At 39.8% G+C, this 13,619-nt stretch overlaps 1 protein-coding gene across 1 annotated transcript in view; it reads right to left on the bottom strand.

The window, feature by feature from the left end:
- Positions 1 to 13,619, bottom strand: part of Ush2a (usherin) — a 678,886-nt gene that overhangs the window by 429,920 nt on the left and 235,347 nt on the right. Inside the window, exon 21 of the mRNA XM_021198607.1 lies at positions 2,804 to 2,934. Within this exon, the coding sequence (XP_021054266.1) occupies positions 2,804 to 2,934 (131 nt within the window). The remainder of the gene's footprint in view (positions 1 to 2,803; positions 2,935 to 13,619) is intronic.

Raw genomic sequence — 13,619 nt, 5'->3', positions numbered from 1 at the left:
GACCCCAAGCCTTAGTACTGCTCTCGGGCGCACTCCCCTCCTCGGGTGAGGAAAGGCGCTGGATGCCAGGCGGACACCCCTCCTCGGTCGGGGAGGAAAGGTGTTGGGTGTTGGATCGGCCTGCGGACAGCCGCCAGGCGAACACCCCTCCTGGGCAGGAGAGGCGCAGGACCGCTTTGCTATGGTCTTAATTTCCCCCTTGGTTTAATGCTCTTCCATATCCAAGATGGTTTTGCCCGTAAAACCCATCAGTTATGCACTCTCAGGACGCTCGGGGCTAAGACAGTGTGGTGAGCGATGGGCTTTATCCTTTATCTTGGCTTCTCTTTGAGGAATCTTAGGAGCTTTTCACCTTTAGTTCATATGCTTCACTGACAGTCTTCTTCCACACAGTACTGAGGCCACCATTTGTCCTAAGTGTCTGAATATTCAGAAGCATCCTTGTTTGTTGATGAAGAGAGAAGCACCGGAGGAATGCTAAACCATCCCAGAGACAGCCTGGAGCTCGCTTCATCTTTTCTTTTGAGAGGCAGAGTCTCAAAAACCCTCCGCTGACTGAACTCTTGGTAAAAATTCTCTTGCCTCAGTCTCTCCCCGAGTTACAGGAGCGCCTCCCTGGCTTTCGACCTAGGCTGCATGGTTTTAAAACCTGCCACTTAGTAAGTAGGACACATTGGGGGAGCACTGTACTTGTGGCTCAGAATGCTCACCTGGGAAATGAGGTGGAAGGGAGTCCACCTCACTGATGTGTCCATGATTGCATTCAGACATGCAGAACTCTGGGTAGAGGAAATGGGCTGAATCCTACCTGGGATTTGCTAGGGCTTTTCAATAAGTTTATAAGAGTCCCTTTATCAACACAGACATTTTTAAATGTTATATTATTTTTATCTCATTCCTCCTTTTCTCCCTGTTCTGGAATTTTCTCCAACTTTATGTTTTACCAATGTAAGCCTCAAAAATACCTCCTCTAATTTATCTCCTTAAAGTGTTCAAAAGGAAAAAAATAATGTTTTCAGCTCTGTAATTGAACCAACTTTAGTGTGCTGATTTCTGTCTACAGCGACCATCTGCCTTGCGGTCCACAGCAGCTGCATCTTCCCTTTCTCTCTGGCAATTGGGTTTGCTGGGGGTGTTATTTATCCATGTAGTTTCTCTCTCTCAGCATCCAATAAGAAGCTGCAGTTTTAGCAGGGGTGGGACATCCAGTGGTCCTTGTCACAAAGGTCATCTAATTCCCAAGCTCAGGACCTATCAGGCCACTTCGAAGACAGCATGAAGCAACCTTTACTGGCATGTCTTCCGTTCTCAGCTTCACTAAGCAGGAAAGTCCCACCTGCCTCTTGAGCCTGGCAGGATCCTCAGACAGACTTGATCCAAAAGGTACCGGCTACCTCTCACTCCTTAGGTCCCGGGGTATCCAAGCCTGGGTTCTTCCCACAAGGTTATGGGGGGGGGGTCTACACCATGGTTCTTCCCGAAAAGTCATAGGGTGTCTGAGCCCCGGTTCTCTCTGGAAGTTCAATGGCTGTCAGCCACGGTTCTCCTCGGGAGCTCACTGAGTGTTCAAGCTCAGGATCTCACCCCCGGTTTCCAGGTGACAAGAGTCTGAGGTCCCCTCCACCCCAGCTCTTAGTCTAGGACCCTAAGAACACCTTGGACACAGCATGGGGAAGCCCCACCAGTTTTGAAGTATCACATAAAATATTTATTTAGAAGTATTGTTCATAATGTCAGTCACAGGTTTTAGAGAGAAGACGTAAACTAATGGAGAGCAAATGGTCTTCTTGCTCATGAATCACTCACAGACGGGATGTGCTGCCTAATGTCTAACGGCCACTAAGAACTTCCTGAGAAGACTGACCACGCTGACCAAAGCTTCCACTTTATGCTCATGTGATCGCAAACACTTCTTTCTAAATATTCACAGAATATTTTAACTTAATCACTTCATTACATTATTTTTAGGTTGAACTTCAGACACCCTGTGTAGACACTCGGTAACCTTGTAGGAAAAAGCCAGGCTTGGACACCCCGTATTAAACTTCAAAAATGTCCACATCTGAAACATGAAGTTAAACAGTACTTAACTATCACTTAGATATTTGCTAGCTAAGTAGTTAACGACTTAAGTAAAATACTAAAGGGTGAGAAAAAGGGAAGAGAGAAGAACACAGGCTGAGAGAAAACAAAGTCATCATTTATTCTCTGAAGAAAAAGAAAATATGTTCGGATTTATTTTAAATAATTTGTTTATTTATTCTTGTGTCAAGGTCTCACCCTGTAGCCCAGGTTGGCCTGGAATTCACTATGTACCAAGGCTGGCCTCTAACCCACACTAGTCCTTGAGCCCCAGCCTCTTGATGGACAGGCTCCCAGGCACACATTTTGCACACATTATACACTGCAGATATACATTTTGAACCATCATAAAGTAATTTTGTAATTTTCATTTTCCTCATTGCTAGGATGCAGATCTGTAGCTCCCAACCTATGGGTTGTGACCCCCATTGGGGTCACATATCAGATATTTACATTCTGATTCATAACAGTGGCAAAATTACAATTAGGAAGTAGCCATGAAACAATTTTACTGTTGGGGCCACCGCATCATGAGGGGCTGTATTAAACGGTCACAGCGTGAAGAAGGTTGAAAAACTCTGCTGTCGATAAGGCAGAATGTCTTCTGGAAGCCCTGGGGTCTCAGATGAGGATTTGTTTATGAGCATTTGTATGCCTACCTTAATGCCTAGCATCCACATGACAGTCTCAAAAATGCCAACCTTCATGGCTGGTAATTTACCTGGGAATTGTAAAGAAAGTAAGGATGGCCATTCTTCAACTGAAGGGCGAAATACTCTTCCTGGTGGGCAGGGGACAATGCCAGGAGGATCAGCCCTTCAGGCACCCTTGTCCGGAAGCTGAGCTTGATTCCTGGAGATACAAACGGTATCAGTTAGTCAGGGTTACCATTTCCTTGACTCTTTCTGATAAACGTGCATTTACTTTCATTATTATTTATGATGGAGTGTTGGATGGTCCTATTCAATGGGTTTAAATATATTCTTGGTAAGGCTAAGTAGAATTTGGAAGTTATATTACCTGTTATGTTAATCCTGTTAATCAGTATAAAATGAAGTTTAAATGTGTCTAAAAATCTTGTCCACCTGAAAAATCATGCTGTCAGCCTGAAAACCCTGGCTACCTAATCATATCGATTTGAAAATACTACCAGAAGGTCCTAAAAATAAATGAGTTTTGATATAAATGAAAAACTCTAGAGGATATTGTTTAAATACTATGAAAATGAAAAATAAATTTAACAATAGATGCTAAAACAGAAAGCTGTGGATGAGCTGGGCTGTCGGAGCTAAGTGATTGAGCCAGTCAATGGTGGGAGCCTTTAGACTCTCAGCCAGTTCTCCTTTCTCAGAAATTGACCTGCAATATTCCTCTCACATGCACTGCTAGGTCCCAGCTCCAGTCTTGGGATCCCACCTACACAGGACATATGTGGAGACCTTCCTGTGGAGAGAGCGTTTTACTTAAGGTGCAGTAACTAATAATGACATCTAACTGTCACAGTTGGCTCTGATATGTCCCATTGGAAATATAAAATTAACAAAGCAAGAATAAAGAGATCAACGGCGTACCTGAAAATCAAACAAAAGCTAAAACACAATAATAAATAATAAATGAATTCTGATTTGAGCAGTAATACACAATAGACCAGGATTATAAACACTTAAAAAAAAAATCTCCTTTTAGGCTGGACTAATAACTGAAGGAGCTAAACGGGGTGGGGTTAGCTTCATTCTGTTGCTATGACATATACTAAACACCATGGCCAAAAGCAATTTAGAGGAGGGCATTTGTTTGAATTTACAGGTTTTAATCCATCACCAAGGGAAGCCAAGGTAGGAATTCGAGCAGGAGCAGGGCCTAGAGCAGAAGTAATGAAGGAGCTAGCTGTGTGCTGGCTTACCCCTAGGCTCTTTAGTGATTAGCTGTCTTATACAGCCCAGGACCACCTGCCCAGGGGTTGGTGCCACCCACAGTGAGAGGGGTCCTCTGACATCCATCAAAGTAATCTTGTCTACCATCTCCAGATAATGTCCACTAGTCAGTCTGATCTGGTAAATTTACCAATTGAGACACACTTCTCAGATGACTCTACAAACTCTAGGCTGTGGCAAGCTGACAAGGACTCAGCTTTGGTTCAGTTTAACGTCCTCAGCCATCCTGTCTGCTCCACCTTCCCATTCTATCCTTTAACATTGTGCACAGGTGTATTTCATAACTATATTGAGATTTTAGGTGAGGAGAAGGGAGATGAGAGCCTCAGCCTGACCATTAGTTTTTGATCTATCCCTCTCAAACACTATGGTGGAAATTCCAAGCTAAATAGCTCAAGGGCATTGAATAAAAATAGTTCTAGTTCAAGAAAAGAAGGCTGCACTGTCTCTCTCCAAATGGGCAGAATGGCATCTCCGAACCAGGAGACATAAGCCAGGGTGTGAGGAAGGGAAGAGAGAAGAAGCCATTCAATCTCAAGACACTGTTGTCCACTGTAACTTGAGAAATTTGGTGAAAGAAAATATACCCAAGGATTATGGGAATATTTAAATAGTTAAGATGTATTTGGGAATATTTTAATCATTACATGCCATTCAATGAGTGTACAAATGCATGTGTTTCCTCTAAAACATTAAATGTGCAAGCCTTCTAGAACAAAGAAAAGTGTTTTAGATCAACAAATAGGTAAATCTGTACCGGGAGGTAAGGTTCTCACATGAAGGGAAAATGTAAGGCAAGGAAGACAACTTGATTTGTTGTTGTCAGTCACATCTCTCTCAATCTTGATATCTTTTTCCTCCATGTTGCCAAGATAAACAGAAAATGAATTTCTTTCTCCTCGTCTCTAGTAGGAAACTGAAATCTTACAATTTTATTGAAGCATTTTTAATAGGTAGATTACTGTGGCTACGCAGATAGACAAATCCTAGCATTTGAACCAAATGCTTACTTTGTGTAATCAATTATTTAAATGAACTAAACTCACAAACAAATATATGTAAATATAAACATAATAACAGTTTGATGGATGGGTGAAATAAAGAAAACGTTATTGAATTTACAATGAGATAGAATGGTTAAATGCACAATTATTCAAGATAATTAACACCCTCTTTTTCCCAATGGAAGTCACTTATTTACAGATTCCCAAGTGCTGACTTGGGCTTAGCCATGTGACTTACACTGGCCAAAGGAATAAATGCAGATATGAAGTCCCTTGTGAGGACAGAGGGCTTGACTGCAGCTGGGTTACAGGGCATCCCCTCCCCTCCCTGCACTCTGCCTTACAAATGTGTTTCCACCTCTGGTCCAAGAGGAAGAAAACTTGTGGATCACCACCAGACAAGCATCCTAACAGCTTTACTGTAGACAACCATGTGAAGCTACGGTACTGACTGAAACAGGCAGCAGAGTGAATACTGGCTTTCCACTTCATAAAGTGGAGATCTGCACTGTCTCAAGCAGAGAAATGAGCTAAATTTCAACATCAGTATTTACAGAAGAGAAATAATAGAGTACTTGTATTGTCTCTAAATGTATACATTCACTTGGGAAATAAATTTCAGTGGCCACTGCTCTAGGCTAGTGGGACAAGTGTCAGCAAATATGCCCATTGATTATGTATACACAGATATATTTGATTGGATTAATATATAATATGCTGTATATATATATATATATATATATATATATATATATATATATATACAGTATAACAACCAAGAAAATATATGAAATAAAAAACAGTATTATAATACTAGACAAATGTCAACAAGTAGATGGAATATAAATTCTAGCTCTAATGAGGGCTAAGGCTTCACTTATCTACGAATACAAGGACAGGTGTTTAGAGTGCATTGAGAATCGTATTGCTAAAGGAATGTGATAACACTAAGTTCTCCTCAAGGATCCATGGCCTCACCAAACACAAGGCTCAGCAAAGCTCAGTCAGCACAAAGGAGAGAATATCTACAAGGCTCCATTTGTACAAACCCAGAGCCAGGCAAGTGACATCTATGATTTGAGAGGCTGGAAATCGGGATTTTCTGAGACTCGTGGAGGACCGAGCCTGAGCCTCTGGAGGCCAAGTGCACGTCTTTTCTGAGTACTGAATGTCAGGGCTGTTGTGTGTGTGGATCAATCTACACCATGCTCATTTCCCTGCCTTTCTACATACTATAGTAGAAAATCTAACCAATACCAAGTGCTGAATCACTCTGTAAATTTATATCCTATAGTAGCTGCAGAAATAGAAAGTTTCCCATCTGCATGCACTTTTTGGTGGGAATGTCTGTTGGCCCCACACTCTGAAAATGGATTATTTCAGAACACAATAATTCAATGTCGTTTTGAATAATAATTTTATATTATTAGTGATGACAAAAATTCAAATGTATTAGCCATCAATATTGATTTTTTAAAAATGTATGTGAATTTCACTCTCTATGGCCATGTCTGCATACTATGTAAGAACCTGTTATATGTGTGTGTGTTATCATGTGTCGCAAAGTCCTCCCCCCTTTGTCCTCGATTGTGACAATCTCTCTCCTGGCTAGTTTCCTTTGTTTTTGTGACTCCATCATTCATATACGCACATACTCACACTAACACAGCACATGCATACACTCACACAGCATACATATGCATATACACTCATACTCACATATGTACATGCACATTTATACTCACTCACACAGTGCATATACACACAGTGAGTGCACGCGTGCATGCATGGCGCACACATACATACACACACACACACACACACACACACACACACACACACATATACACACTGAAAAATATTGGTAGAGTGATCTCACCAAAAGATAATTCCAGTCCCACCCCTGCCTCTTCCTCCTGCTGACCCAGGCTCCTTGCTTTACCCTCTAGGCTACATTATACTCTCACTTCCTGTTATATGTCCTTTCTTTCTCTAGTCTATCTGGCTCATGGAACTATAATTGTTATTTTTCAGAGACATGCAGTTTAATATCTCGTGATTCACTCTGTTTTTTCAGATGCCCTGTTCCCCATGACTGCTCTAACCACTGTGATCCATGGCCTCTGCCTTCCAGGCTGCTCTAACTACCATGGTCTCTGCCCTCTGCCTTCATCCTTCCCTTCTCCTTCTCTGGCTGAGGCTCTGCCTTCGTCATTCATTACTCCCCCTCCACAGCTTCACCCCTTAAAAGGAAACCATCCAATTCATTTCTTAGTTCACGACAAGAGACTTCTCGAATTGCTTCGCTTCTTTGTCATATTTCACCGTTTTTACAACCACTGTCAGCCTCAGCTGTTTGAATGTTCATAGAAATCCGGGCTTGGCATTTCCAGGAGAGACCAATGAGGATCAGATGGATTAGGTAGTAGAACCTTAGTCTGGTTTTAATGGGCATTTCTAGAATGAATGCTAAATTTGAGCTTCTCTCACAGAATGGCTTCTCAATGGGATGAAGCGTCGCCATATTTTGAGATATATTGCATCTTAGTCAGTGTTCTACTGCTGTGAAGAGAAACCAGGACGACCATAGCGACTCTTAAAAAGGGAAACATTTCATTAGGGCTGGCTTACAGTTTCAGAGGTTGAGTTTGTTGTTGTTGCCATGGGAGGGAGCAGGGCAGCATGCAGACAACATGGTAACTAAGGCTTCTACAATGGGGTCCAAGGCAGTAGGAAGAAGGCAAGAGTCACAGGGCCTATCCTGAGCTCCTGAAACCTCAAAGCCTGCCCCTAGTGACACACTTCCTCCAATAAGGCCACACCTCCTAACCCTCCTAAGTAGTACCACTTCCTGATGACTAAGCATCCAAATATGGGAGCCTATGGGACCACCACAAAGAGATTTTGTTCTTAATTATTGATTTTTAAGTTTTCTTTCTATACAAAGGATTTGACCTTGACTGTTGCAGACTATAGCCACTTAACACTTTATTTATTTATTTATTTATTTAGTCAGTCAGTAGGAGTTTTAGTTAGATTATTGTTTTCCTCTGACTGTTTTAAAATGTCCTCAGAAATCATCAGGTGCTGGAGGAACTTTGCTTTATTTACTTCTGCATCCTTAACACCTTGAACAGTGGCTGGTACAAAACAGAGTCCTCAAAATATTTGCTAAATAAATGTTTAATCTTGGGGAAAATTCTATTTTTAGCATGCTAACACTTTGTCCCCAGTCTCTGTGCTTGGATTTTGTCCCACAGACACAGCATTTTTAGCAGTAGAACATTTTTGTCTCATAATATTTCTTATATATGACAATTTGTTCTTCCTCTCAGTTCTTCAGTGGACAAGTACTCAGCTTCTCAGTAAGAATGCCCTGAACTGGATGGTCAAGGCTAGATTATATAATATTATCTCAACCCTTTCACTTTTTATATTCACATAATATTAAATAATTTCTGTTTTTCTTTTGATAAACAAGACTGTGTATTGAAGATCAGATCTTTTCAGCTGTGTTACTGTTGAGTTGAATGTATATATATATATATAATATGTATATATATACATTCAACTCAACAGTAACACAGACTAACCCATTTTTTGGGTCTTCTATCTGCGCAGAATGGGTCTCTGGTTGCCAGTGGGCGAAGGAGTCAGCGAATGACAGGCAGGACAGGAGAGAGAGTGTTGGATCTTAAAGTATTGTCACAAAGTAAATACCAGTCTTATATAATACAAAAAACAAAGGGGTAAGATGTCACTGCAAAGTACATTGAAGTTACTTGACACAAAACAAAGGAATGACTTCAAAGGAACTTACAGGAACCAGGTAATATTTACAGTAAAGATAGAACAGCCCTGCATAGGGTCAGCTAATAACAGGTAAGGATTTCACACCCTAGTCACAATTTGTGCTATTCCTTTGAGCCTTGTGAAAGCTAGCACTAGGGGGTTCTGCTCTAGCAGACCATCTCATGAATAATGTAATACCACCACCTCCCATTTTCCTAGGCCTTGGTAAATACTTGCATATGAGAGTAACTTGGTTGTTCTTTTAAGTATCTGTAGGGAATCTCCATTTGTCAGAAGAATTCACCAACTTGCTTCTAATATGCAATGTAGCCTGATATACATGGCTGTAGTGAAGATTCTAAGTATACTTTGCTAAGCTTGCCCTGAGATTTCTAACTCTTATCCAGTAAAATAGTGTAAGAAAGCATGCAAAACCCTCTATGATATTGCAGGGGCAAATCTGGGGCATTCTAGCTGTGGGAATGCCAAGGTTCCAGGAGGCCGAGTTTCCTTGAAACTCTTTGCCTCAGGATTGCTTCCAGGTTTCCAAACCTGTAAGGTAAGTCACTACTGGAGTGGAATATATATATATATTGAATATATATATATATTGAATATATATATATATAGTGGAATATTGCATATATATTGCATGTACTGAAGTTATTTTACTGTAAACATGCTATTTAGAATAGGGTTTATAGGGCTTTTTGATTCTCTGTGATGGTTTGTATATGCTTGGCCCAGGGAGTGACACTATTAGAAGGTGTAGCCATGATTGGAGTAGGTATGTCAGTGTGGGTATGGGCTTTAATACCTTCATCCTAGCTAACTGGAAGTCAGTATTCTGCTAGTAGCCTTCAAATGAAGATGTACCATGCCTGCCTGGATGCTGCCATGTTGCTGCCTTGATGATAATGGACTGAACCTCTGAACCTGTAAGCCAGCCCCAATTAAATATTGTCCTTATAAGAGTTGCCTTAGTCATGGTGACTGTTCACAGCAGTAAAACTTTAATTAAGACATTCTCCCTTAGAGATACATGTATATTCCTTTTCAAACACTATATTTCACTTCTGTCTTCTCCAGAACATACCAAGAGTGAAACTGAGAAACCTGATTTATTGTTGTGACTTGGAAAAAAAAACAGCCATAGTTTCTGACTCAGTAAGTTGGATGATGACAGCTGTTTTGTTATTATATAACTGTTTGTACTTTTCTTCCTTATTTTAATGCCTGTTTCTTGAGTTGCTGTTTTGTGAAATCAAGGCAGAACAAAACATGATTGTAAGGATCTATAAAGCATTCAAAAAGTTATGGTGAAAAGAGAAATAATGGCCAGCTAGGTATGTCTAAAGGACAAGAAGCCTTTTAGGCAGAAGCACAAATATAAAGACAAAGAATTCCCTGCAGTGACAGTCATCAGTGTACACATGATTATCAAGAATGACTCCAGAGCTCTAAAACATCACCAGGAGCCATGGAAAATAGTTCAGATGTTTGAGAACAATGTTAGCCTAATTATAATTGAAATATGATAGAATTTTAGATAAAGTCATATTATAGATGAATAGATATACAGAGAAATAGAGGTAGAGAGATTGCTATCCATACATGCTTACATATCTACTCATATACCAACATATATGTACATATATTCTAATATTCATCTACATTTGCATTAAATACCAACAGAGAAATGGCTGTATCAATATAGATATATATCAATTTCTTGCTCTCCAGGTTACTTTCCCAAGATTTCTATGTAGTTACTGATAAAAAGTCAAGATTTCACAAGACTTGACTACATAATTTAAAGGATCACATTTATAATTAGAATGCTTTTGCCAATATCTTACAGTTATAGAGTTTCAACAACCTTGCATAGATGATACATATACCCAATTTAAATCCTCTTAACAGGTACACATACTTCATTTGTTATACAATAGACTCTACTTTTAAATCGTTGCGGGAATCTGTTGTGTTTAAGATTGGGTTGTGGTAATTTAAACATGAACTGAATGATTGGGTTTGTTATTTTCCTCATTGCTGAGATCAAATGCCTGATAAGACACACCTTAAAGAAGGATAGTTCACCTACAGTCTGAAGAGCTACATTCCATCGTGTTAGGGAAGACATGATATCAGGAAGGTAGCTGGCCACAGTTCATGCCCAGTCAGGAAGTAGGAAGAAGACTAGAAGTGAGGAGACGATAAAACATGAAGACCCACCCCAGTGACATATTTCTTTCCACAGGGCTCTACTTAGCAAAGGTTCTACAACCTTTTAGAGCAACTCCACCATTAGGGGACAATGTGTTCTAAAACGAGTGAGTCTGTGGGTGTGGTCAAACATTCAATTCTCAATGCTATTTAACTTTGACACAATTTAACCGAATGGTGAATTGTAATTTATCCAATATATCTCCTGGGATTTCTGGAACAAGTAACTATCCAGCATACATTTTGGTTCCTTGAAGTATCTGCCTTAATTGTTTATTATCAATATTTTAACAAGTGACTCTAGCAAAAGTAGTGTTTAAGCTTAGGTTAAAGAAAAATTTTAACTACAAAAACATCCATCTTTAAGTAAGATGGGGTTTTTATTGTTAGTAAGAAATTGAAAACTTTGACACATATCTCTAAAGTTTATCAGATCTAATATTGTTTTCTAGCTCAGTGAATTTCCATGTGTATATATGCACATAATTATGCAGAAATAAACACATACTTTTTATAATTTTAAATATATATGGATTCATGACAAATAAGTGAGAGTTCAAGAATTATTTGCCAAAATAGTAAATATAATAAACATGGAGAAATGTCTCATATTCCTTTTATAAAACAAGCATTGTCAAAAATTAATCAAATTCCATCATCTTGTAGCTACAGTATGTAGGTTTAGATTTTTCAAAACCTACTTTAATAAGGGTTCTTAAACATTTCAATCTTCCTTCTAGGCCACTCATCAAAGGTAGGGAAGAATTATGGTTAATGGAACAAGGAGGCTATAGACCTGTTTAGAAGGAATTCTTTGGAGGTTATTCTAATCTTCATTGTCATGATATCAGCAATTCAGTCTAAAACATCAAACACAAATCAGTATTGGCAGTGTGTACTCTATTGTTAAATGTAGGAAGTTCTTAAAAGAGATTGTACCTGAGAAAATGAACGTGAAACCTTTCCAACTATGAAGGAACAGATTATAAATAAAGGTGCCCTCTCAGTGCCAGAGTGTGTGAACTTCACTTCTTGTTTCTGGTCTTCTTTTGCCTATTCTACACATCCTTTTTCAGGTTTTGAATCCTGCTGAGGCTGGACTGTGGCAATATCCCTTATCAATCATCCCATTGTCTTCAAAGTGTCATGTTCCAGTCTGAAGTTCTGAGTACAAAGAAAGCTGGCAGTATATTGGAGAAAGAATGTATAGATCTTAACTCCATTTCTGGGATCTTAGCTCCAAAGGAGTCAGAAGTCCAATCAACAAAGACTAAACATGAGTTAGTAGCAGCATCAAGAGCCAGAAGAAACTGTAAGACCTCAGAAAATTGGCATGATTCTGTGGAAGTGGCAAAAGGCAGCCATGAAAAGTTCTTTGGTGCATTTTTCTCTGTGAAGTCACCACAAGTGAAGATCAGTGAAAACCAGCAAAGTGTTGCAAGGCGAACCAATGCAAGAGTGTCATCAGCAAAGATCAGTGAAGCATTGCAAGGCGAACCAATGCAAGACAGTCTATTGGGTTCTACTTATACTCTTTTCAAACATGATCCGTGCTCTCAAGTGTCTGCCTCAGCAAAGTATCCACTTATGAGACAGTTTTTTGAAAAAAAAAAAAGTCAACGATACAACCAAGTCTCCAAAGAAACCAGAAATTTCCACTTCACCAGTACAATAGCTGAGGGACATATCTATGGAATGATTTCAGTTGCTTTTACAGCAGCCCCCCCCCAAAACAAAATAAACATGAATTGTCACCAAGAAGCATGAAAAATCACCTTTAGAACCTTCCCATCAAATCCCCACCTCCCTTCCCTCAGCCCTGTCCATGATGGGATCTCAAGTAGCCAACCCAATATGAAGCCACTTCTGACTCCTTTGGAGCTAAGATCCCAGAAATGGAGTTAAGTTGTATACATTCTTTTTCCAATCTACTGCCAGCTTTCTCTGTCCTTAGAACTTCTTCAGACTGGAACATGACATTTTGAAGACAATGGGATGATTGATAAGGGATATTGCCACAGTCCAGCCTTGGCAAGATTCAAAACCTGAAGGAGGATGTGTAGAATAGGCAAAAGAAGACCAGGAACAAGAAGTGCAGTTCACACACACTGGGACTGAGACAGTTCAGGGCACCTTTATTTATAATCTGTTTCTTCATAGTTGGAAAGGTTTCACATTCATTTTCTCAGGTACAATCTCTTTTAAGAACTTCCTACATTTAACAATAAAGTGCACACTGTACCTAACACATTGGTGCTTAACCAAGTGACAGTGGTTGGTAGCAATTGCAGTTACAGTATAGAGAGTGATATACTACATACACAGGGAATCCAGATTTAATTGTTGGCACCTAATGTCTTCTTCTGTCCTAATCTGAAGCGGAAAATTAAGGGTTCTTTGTAGAGTCAGTTGTGTTGGATGGTTTTTTGCTGGGGCAAACACGTGGAATGTTTTCCTGAGGTAGACAAAGGTGAAAGACTAAGGCAGACTCAGGAAGGAATGTTTCATTGAAGCAGACACGAGAGAGGGTGTTCTGCTAAAGCAAGCACGTAAAAGGACACATGATGAAGGATTCTTTGGT

This window comes from Mus pahari, chromosome 5, assembly GCF_900095145.1.
Source record: "Mus pahari chromosome 5, PAHARI_EIJ_v1.1, whole genome shotgun sequence".
Taxonomy (NCBI): domain Eukaryota; kingdom Metazoa; phylum Chordata; class Mammalia; order Rodentia; family Muridae; genus Mus; species Mus pahari.
Note: the sequence above shows the minus strand (reverse complement) of the source record. Positions and strands in the feature narration are given on the sequence as shown.